General features: G+C 41.8%; 1 protein-coding gene across 1 annotated transcript; it reads left to right on the plus strand.

Annotated features, from left to right (window-relative positions):
- Positions 1-4,539: 4,539 nt before the first annotated feature.
- Positions 4,540-6,946, plus strand: LOC133535813 (mucin-2-like). The gene is made up of 2 exons (XM_061875774.1): positions 4,540-4,676; positions 4,857-6,946. Exon 2 carries the CDS (start codon positions 4,872-4,874, stop codon positions 6,672-6,674), a length of 1,803 nt encoding a protein of 600 aa, XP_061731758.1. The 5' UTR covers positions 4,540-4,676; positions 4,857-4,871; the 3' UTR covers positions 6,675-6,946.
- The last annotated feature ends 2,606 nt before the right edge of the window (positions 6,947-9,552 follow it).

The following is a 9,552-nucleotide window of genomic DNA, read 5'->3' on the forward strand; positions in this document are numbered from 1 at the left end:
CTATGAAATTATATAGCTTATACACACAATGTGCTTCTGTCAGCAGCTACATTCAGAATAACACCTCCTGTAAAAAGTTCAATGTGTGCGCCTACTGCAAGTTCATCACAAGTCCAGACCCGTTACACAAGCGGTTCTACAGAAACTGGGTAGCGATGGGTTGTTGCTGCAGGAGCCGGTTCTGCCTGGACGTGGGTAAGAACAAAACGTGTCACTTATGTTTTGACTTGTGGCCAGGGCAGCTGGATCAGGTCTCGCGGAGCTGGAGGCCACGCCCTCTCCAGCTCCATGAGAACCTGACTCAGCAATGTTGTGAACCTCTTAAACAGGACAATACTGCCTTCTACTGTACATAGAATAGAATAGAATGTAAATATATTCCACATATATTCTACATTTAAGTTCAGTCAAGGAACATGCATTAGGGAGTCTGTTCTGAAGCCCACAGTAAAGAGACGTAACTTCATCATGTCGCCTGGTTATTGACTCCAACCCAGACGTAACTTCATCATGTCGCCTGGTTATTGACTCCAACCCAATATATTACACTATCGACAAGCAAAATGAAGAAATACGCTTGCAAGTTCCAGAACGATTGGAAACAAGAATTTCAGTTTATTCAGGAGAGTTCGAAGGGGAAGGGGTATGTTGCCTGTAAATTTTGTAGAACAGACTTCTCCATTGAATGCGGTGAACGGATATACTCAGCTATGAACGGTCAACGAAGCACAAAGCGTCCGCAGCGCAGCATCGTTCACAACCCAGAATTATGGGCCACCTCGCAAAATGGAGACCCGATGGTGTAACTTATGTTGAGACTAAGATGGCTATGCTGATAGCTGGAAGCAACATCCCGTTCTCATTTGCGGATGTCTACAACAAATCCGTGATACATGTTCCCGGATTCGGAGATCGCTCGCCAATACGCAAATGGCAGAACAAAGGTTACTTAAATAGTGAAAGATAAGTGTTGTTGTTTTTTTTTAGTAACCAGCAAGCACAGTACAGTTAGTAGAACAACTGTGTTTTTATTACTGTGTATTTGATAAGTGCCGTCGGAAATTCAACTATTTATTTTATTTATATTTATAATAAAAAACTTATACTGTATATAGCTAGAATTCACTGAAAGTCAAGTATTTCATACACATATATATATATATATATATATATATATATATATATATATATATATATATGTATATGAAATATATATGAAATCCTCGAGTTGGCGAATTATACTCCTCCCCTCTTAACCACGCCCCCCGCCCCCCACCCCCCACCTCCTGAAATCGGAGGTCTCACGGTTGGCAAGTATGCCAATACAACCTCGGGGTTACTTCCTGTGTACTTAGTAAATGGGCTCTCTCAGGGCAAGGCTTTAATGCATTGACATCAGACCCGAAAGTTCTGCGGCACGACCGGTCAGGTGACCTGCCGCAACCAGGCAGGAAGTCAGAGGGAGCAGCGGCGTGGTCTCATACCCCACGGTAGCTCTCTCTTGTCCGAGTGTCCAACACAGCACCGTGTACGGCGCCCTGGCATGGTTCAAGGTGTATGTGTCCTGTTCGCGTGCAGGTGAGAGCCTATAGGAGGCGGGCCTACATGTGGGGAACAGCCTGGCAGCACTGGCCCCACCCACACAGGTCTTTCATGATGGGCTGCCACGCCTCTTAGCCCCGCCCACACCGAGGTGAGACTTGATGATGCCAGCAGCATTCGTGAACACTGCTTTGGCACAGCTGAGTGTGGACCGCACGCCATCGCCCACCACCTCATCAGCGAGTGGCTGGAGCACCAGCAGCGGAGGTGTCTCCATCTTCAAGTGCCAGTCACATGGACCCAGTCTAAAGTCCTGCCAGGGTTTTCCAAATTCTCTCCTCAGACCATGTTCCAGTCCTTCACACTTGTCTTTGTCTTTGCACCTTTACGTCCAGCAAGTGGGGTCAGGTAAGGACCGAGGTGGAAAGTGAGACCTTGATAAATCTATCCATTTCTCTTCTGCTTACCCGAGGTGGAGTCGCAGGGGCAGCAGCCTAAGCAGAGAAGCCCGGACTACCCTCTCCCCTGCCACTTCGTCCAGCTCCTCCCGGGATTGGAGCAGTATGTGTGTTCCTTTAAGTTCAGGAATTGTAGGTCACATGGGCATAGGTAGGGGGGAGGGGCATTCAGGTGTTGTGTGTGTGTATATATATATATATATATATATATATATATATATATATATATATATATATATATATATATATATATATATATATATATATATATACATACATATATATATATGTATATATATATATATATATATATATATATACATATATACACACACATATACAAATATTTATATACATACACATATATACATACATAAATACATATATACATTAATATATATACATACATATAGACATACATATGTCTTGATTGGATTATCCAGAGAATAGTGCTCGATACCGTGGTAGAGCGCAATATGTAGGTGTGGGAAAAATCACAAGACTACTTCATCTCTACAGAACCCCTCATGAAACAGTTCTGTAGAGATGAAGTAGTCTTGTGATTTTTCCAACACCTACATATATACATACATATTTATATACATATACATACATTTATACATATATACATATATACATACACATACATACATATATACATACAGTACATATATATATATATATACATAGATATATTTACATACATACTTATACAAATATACATACATACATACATACATGTATGTATACATGCATACATGAATGCTTGCATGCATACATATATATGATATCATGTTAAAAGTTATGATCTTAATTTGTATTATTTTATTACTATCCATTAAATACAATATATTTATACCATGGAGTGCTGAATGAGGTGGCTGATACAGTAAGTATAAGTATTATTACTCATTTTTACATTTAGCAATTTTTTCCATCATTCTGAAACAGGGGTCGGGAACCTTTTTGGCTGAGAGAGCCAAAAAGCTAAATATTTTAAAATGTATTTCCCTTAGAGCCATATGATATTTTTTTTAACACTGAACACAACTAAACGCGTGCATTTTTAAGTAAGAACAACATTTCTAGAGTATAATAGGTCTCTTATCTTTGTAACAACATTGTTATTCTGAAGCTAACTGTGGCAGGGGGGGTGGCCCGCCGGCCTGCAGCAAACTGTGGTGTGCCAGGACCGGCCTCGAAATCAGCGACAGGTGTGTAGATGGCCCACCTGAGCCTTGTTATCTAATCAGCTGTCGCTCTGTTACAAGCAGCAGCCAGGAGGAGAGACGGGGTTGGGGCTGGAGCCAGAGCGCGAGCGAGAACGAAAGAGAAAAATACAATTGCTGGAAAGAAACTAACAGACTTATTGAAAAATAAAACAATATTGTAACCCTGAAACGGGCTCTCATGTCGGTGCTTGGTGGTCTGAAGAACCCCCAGGAGGACAAGGCCCACACTAACCAATAATAAATAAATAACTTCTTAACGCAACTTCTTGAACAGGTGCGGTAGTAAATGGATGGATGGACTAAAAATGCATGAGTATGTTTTGAACATTATTTTTAACACTTATTACAAGTGGAATTATTCATTACTTATCATGTTAAGCAAAGTCAGCTCACATTTATCCGAGAGCCAGATGCAGTCAGCAAAAGAGCCACATCTGGCTCCCGAGGCATAGGTTCCCTACCCCTGTTCTGAAATAAAGTTTTTATCTATTCATCCCTGTTCCTACATGCCAAACAAAACAAAAAAACATCCATCCATTTTCTACCGCTTATTCCCTTTTGGGGTCGCGGGGGGCGCTGGCGCCTATCTCAGCTACAATCGGGCGGAAGGCGGGGTACACCCTGGACAAGTCGCCACCTCATCGCAGGGCCAACACAGATAGACAGACAACATTCACACTCACATTCACACACTAGGGCCAATTTAGGGTTGCCAATCAACCTATCCCCAGGTGCATGTCTTTGGAAGTGGGAGGAAGCCGGAGTACCCGGAGGGAACCCACGCATTCACGGGGAGAACATGCAAACTCCACACAGAAAGATCCCGAGCCTGGATTTGAACCCAGGACTGCAGGACCTTCGTATTGTGAGGCAGACGCACTAACCCCTCTGCCACCGTGAAAAAAACACATTTAACATATTTTTTTGTATTAGTTTTTGCAATTACAACAAATTAAAAACATATGTTTGAATTCAAATAGTACATGCTTTCCAATGGACGATAAAATGATAATTTGTTGATACCTAAAGTTTGTGTTGTCATATAAATATATGCAATTAAAAACACATATGTAATTATTTAGAATTTTACTAAGCATACAATTTTAGCATTTTGTCTCTACTGGCATTATGGCTGCTTATTATGATGACATCATGCAATGGTACATGCATGACATCATACAAATGAAGATACATCCCTATTATTTCATATTGAAAAGTATTAGAATCCCAAGGAGTGGTTTTGGGCGCCGGGTTCAAACCTGACTTGCATCTTCAACCTTGGCACACGTGACTTCCTAACACGACATATTTGACTTCCTTCTTGCAAAGTTTCCTGTCTCGTTGTTGGCATGTGTCAGCGTGTGCTGCGGCGTCCTCGTCTTCGTACTCCGGACCGGCACGACCTCAACGCGGCGTTTTTCTTCCAGCTCCGGCGGCAGACAAGGTAAGGAGACGCGTCGGGAGAATGGCTTGTAGACAAGAATACCTTCAAAGAGACGCTTAGAGGACAGACCTGACTTTGCTGAGAATGTCGCAAAGGGTGTGGCGAAAGAGTTTCATCACCACACCACACGCACGCAGATGTTCCTCATGTGGCTCCCTTTTGTTTATCTTCTTCTTTCAGGTCTTCCAGCGAGCAATGATGGTCCTCAGGTTGAAGACCTACCGGTTCTTGTTGTGGACAATGATAGTCTCAGTAGCATCTCTCACGACCACGGGGACGGGGACGGATGAACACGTTCTTCGCCAGGAAGCTTCCACTCCACCTGGAGGCGTCTCTGCAGATCACGAACCTGATGGGACGACACTCAAAACGGCGACTTTTAAAGACTCTCCAGAAGCAGCTGGCGAGGGGACTATCTCTGGGACACAACCTAAAGACGGTCATCAGTCGTCCAGACCTTCTCCGACAACGTCACCCATCATGGAGTTGGGAATGAATTCTACACCAGTCTTGATCCGAAACCCCAGTCCTGATCGGATGTCCACGCCGCAGCCTCCTGAACCGTTGACCACATCAGACTCATCCCAAAACCTCAGCAGTCCTCCAGTTCCTCAAACAGCTACAAGAAGTCTGATCTCCGCACCCGAGTCTCCTGAACCAATGTTGTCCAACTCCGTCTCGTCGGACCCATCTCAAAACCTCAGAAGCTCATCAGGCTTTGGGACAACTGGAGGAACATCGACTGATCCGATGTCCACACCACAGAATCCCGAACCGTTGACCACCTCAGGCTTATCCCAAAACCTCAGCAGTCGTTCAGTTTCTGAGACTATAACCACAAAAGGCTGGATCTCCACACCAGAGTCAACCCAACCGTCACTGTCCAACTCCCGCACCTCAGAGTCATCCCAAAACATCAGCAGTCATTCAGTTTCTGAGACTACACCCACAAAAGTCTGGATCTCCACGCCAGAGTCTACCCAACCGTCACTGTCCAACTCCCTCACCTCAGACTCAACCCAAAACATCAGTAGTCCTTCAGTTTCTGAGACTACAGCCACAGAAGGCTGGATCTCCACACCAGAGTCTACCCAACTGTCACTGTCCAACTCCCTCACCTCAGAGTCATCCCAAAACATCAGCAGTCATTCAGTTTCTGAGACTACACCCACAAAAGTCTGGATCTCCTCATCAGAGTCAACCCAACCGTCACTGTCCAACTCCCTCACCTCAGAGTCATCCCAAAACATCAGCAGTCCTTCAGTTTCTGAGACTACACCCACAAAAGTCTGGATCTCCACACCAGAGTCTACCCAACCGTCACTGTCCAACTCCCTCACCTCAGAGTCATCCCAAAACATCAGCAGTCCTTCAGTTTCTGAGACTACAGCCACAGAAGGCTGGATCTCCACACCAGAGTCTACCCAACCGCCACTGTCCAACTCCCTCACCTCGGACTCAACCCAAAACCTCAGCAGTCCTTCAGTTTTCGAGACAAAGAGAAGAAGCCTGATCTCCACACCAGATCCTGAACCATCAAGTCCTATCACTGAGTCGTCTGCAGAACTATCAAGGTCCATCAGTTCCTCATCTCCCACCAACTTCCCGGTAACCACAAGAACTCCACCCTGCGTCCCCTCGAAGGACCGACTCAGCGTGGAGGAGCAGTCCTGCTCCACCCGTGGCGTGGTCAAGCCCTGCCTCATCGCCATTGCCTTCCTGGCGGGGTTGGCCACCGTGTTCATGGTGTCCACCATCGCCCTCTGCACCAAGCTGTCCGCCAGGAAGTACCAAGTGAGGAGACCCAAAGAGGCGGACACGGAGATGACCTTCATGTCGGCGCTGATGCCGGAAAGGTACTATGCGGGCGTGCGGCAGCGCAGTCCGCCGGTGACTAACGGGGTCCGCGTGGACCACAGCTTGGGGGACAGCGATGAGAACATAAGCGATAATCTCACACTCAGCAGCTTCCTGCCGGAAAGTGATCGATTTGTGTAGACGGACATCAAACGCAGACCTCTTGGATGGAGGCGGAGCTTCATAGTGCAGATGGACTCTCACTTCATCACACCACCTGTACTCATGCAGTGTGGAAGAGCTCCAGCACTCCTGTCATATAGATGATCTTTGACACGCCCTTTTGGAAATTGGTCCTTTAAAACAGCAAAGAACTCCTGTTGTATACATCGTCCTGTTGTATAAATCGTCTTTGAGTAAGGTTTTCTGTATACTGTAAGTCTTTAAAAATAGAACCCCTGTCATATAGAGGATCTTTGACTCATGTTTTTTGTTGTTGTTGCATATTGTAAGTCCTTAAAAAAAGAGCAGAGCACTCTTATAGAGGATCTTTCACAAGCCTTTTTCTGGTGGTAGGTCTTTAAAAACAGCAAAGCAGTCTTGTGATATAGAGGATCTTTGACTCGAGTTTTAGCAGTAAGTACCTACCTATAAGCAGCTTCCCTAAAAGAGGATCTTTGAATTGCATTTTTTTTTGTTGGCAGTAGGTCTTTAAAAACGGCAAAGCACCATTAGATTAGACAATCTTTGACTGGTGGTTTTGTATACTGTAAGTCTTTTAAAATAGAACTCCTGTTATATAGAGGATCTTTGACTCGTGTTTTTTTTTGGTATATTGTAAGTCCTTAAAAACAGCAAAGCCTTCCTGTTATATAGAGGATCTTTCACTAGCTTTTTTGGTGGTAGGTCTTTAAAAACAGCAAAGCAGTCCTGTTGTATAGAGGATCTTTGACTTGTGCTTTTTTTGTCCTTAAAAACAGCAAAGCACTCCTGCAATATAGAGGATCTTTCAATAGCTTTTTTGGTGGGAGGTCTTTAAAAACAGCAAAGCAGTCATGTTATATAGAGGATCTTTGACTTGATTTTTAGCAGTAAGTACCTACCTATAAGCAGCTCCTGCCTAATAGAGGATCTTTGAATTGCATTTTTATTTTGGCAGTAGGTTCTTAAAAACTGCAACGCACCGATGTTGTATAAAGAATATTTGACTAGTGTTTTTGCATACTGTAAGTCTTTAAAAATAGAACTCCTGTCATATAGAGGATCTTTGACTAGTGTTTTTTTTTGTTCTTAAAAACAGCAAAGCACTCCTGCAATATAGATAATATTTCAATAACTTTTTTGGTGGTAGGTCTTTAAAAAACAGCAAAGCAGTCCTGTTATGTAGAGGATATTTGACTTGTGTTTTTTGGTCCTTAAAAACAGCAGAGCACTAATGCAATATAGAGAATCTTTCAATAACTTTTTTGGTGGGAGGTCTTTAAAAACAGCAAAGCAGTCCTGTTATATAGATGATCTTTGACCTGATTTGTAGCAGTAAGTACCTACCTATAAGCAGCTCCTGCCTAAAAGAGGATCTTTGAATTGCATTTTTGTTTTGACAGTAGGTCCTTAAAAACTGCAAAGCACCCATGTTATATTAAGAATATTTGACTAGTGTTTTTGTATACTGTAAGTCTTTAAAAATAGAACTCCTGTCATATGGAGTATCTTTGACTGGTGTTTTTTTGTTCTTAAAAACAGCAAAGCACTCCTGCAATATAGAGAATCTTTCAATAACTTTTTTGGTGGGAGGTCTTTAAAAAACAGCAAACCAGTCTTGTTGTATATGGGATCTTTATTTCACTAGTGTTTTTGTATACTGTAAGTCTTTAAAAATAGAACTCCTGTTATATAGAGGATCTTTGACTAGTGTTTTTTTTTTTGTATATTGTAAGTCCTTAAAAAAAGAGCAAAGCACTCCTGTAATATAGAGGATCTTTCACTATTTTTTTGGTGGTAGGTCTTTAAAAAAAAACAGCAAAGCAGTCTTGTTGTATAAAGAATCTTTATTTTTGGTAGTAGGTCCTTAAAAAAAACTGAGCACTCATGTTATATAAATAATCTTTGACTATTGTTTTTGTATACTGTGAGTAGAACTGCTGTCATAAAGGGGTTCTTTGACTTGACTTTTAGGCACTACTGTTATATAAAGAATCTTTGACTAGTGTTTTTGTATACTGTAAGTATTTAAAAAATAGAACTCCTGTCATAAAGAGAATCTTTGACTAATGTTTGTCCTTAAAAAACAGCAAAACACTCATGCAATATAGAGGATCTTTGACTAGCCTTTTGGTGGTAGTTTTTTTTTTTAAAAACAGCAAACCATTCCTACTATGATAGAGAGGATCTTTGACTTGACTTTTAGGCAGTATGTCCTTAAAAATAGCAAAGCATTCCTGTTATATAAAGAATCTTTGACTAGTGTCTTTGTATACTGTAAGTATTTAAAAATAGAACTCCTGTCATAAAGAGGATCTTTGACTAGTGTTTTGTATACTGTAAGTATTTAAAAATAGAACTCATGTCATTAAGAGGATCTTTGACTAGTGTCTTTTTGTCTTTAAAACAGCAAAGCACTCATGCAATATAGAGGATCTTTGACTAGCCTTTTGGTGGTAGTTTTTTTAAAAACAGCAAAGCATTCCTACTATGATAGAGAGGATCTTTGACTTGACTTTTAGGCAGTATGTCCTTAAAAATAGCAAAGCATTCCTGTTATATAAAGAATCTTTGACTAGTGTCTTTGTATACTGTAAGTATTTAAAAATAGAACTCATGTCATTAAGAGGATCTTTGACTAGTGTCTTTTTGTCTTTAAAACCGCAAAGCACTCATGCAATATAGAGGATCTTTGACTAGCCTTTTGGTGGTAGTTTTTTTAAAAACAGCAAAGCATTCCTACTATGATAGAGAGGATCTTTGACTTGACTTGAAGGCAGTATGTCCTTAAAAATAGCAAAGCATTCCTGTTAGAATCTTTGACTAGTGTCTTTGTATACTGTAAGTATTTAAAAATAGAACTCCTGTCATAAAGAGG

This window comes from Nerophis ophidion, linkage group LG17 (assembly GCF_033978795.1).
Source record: "Nerophis ophidion isolate RoL-2023_Sa linkage group LG17, RoL_Noph_v1.0, whole genome shotgun sequence".
In the NCBI taxonomy this organism is placed as follows: domain Eukaryota; kingdom Metazoa; phylum Chordata; class Actinopteri; order Syngnathiformes; family Syngnathidae; genus Nerophis; species Nerophis ophidion.

Coding starts and splice junctions, on each gene's coding strand:
- LOC133535813 (XM_061875774.1), top strand. CDS start 4,872: ATGATGGTCCTCAGGTTGAAGACCTACCGGTTCTTGTTGTGGACAATG.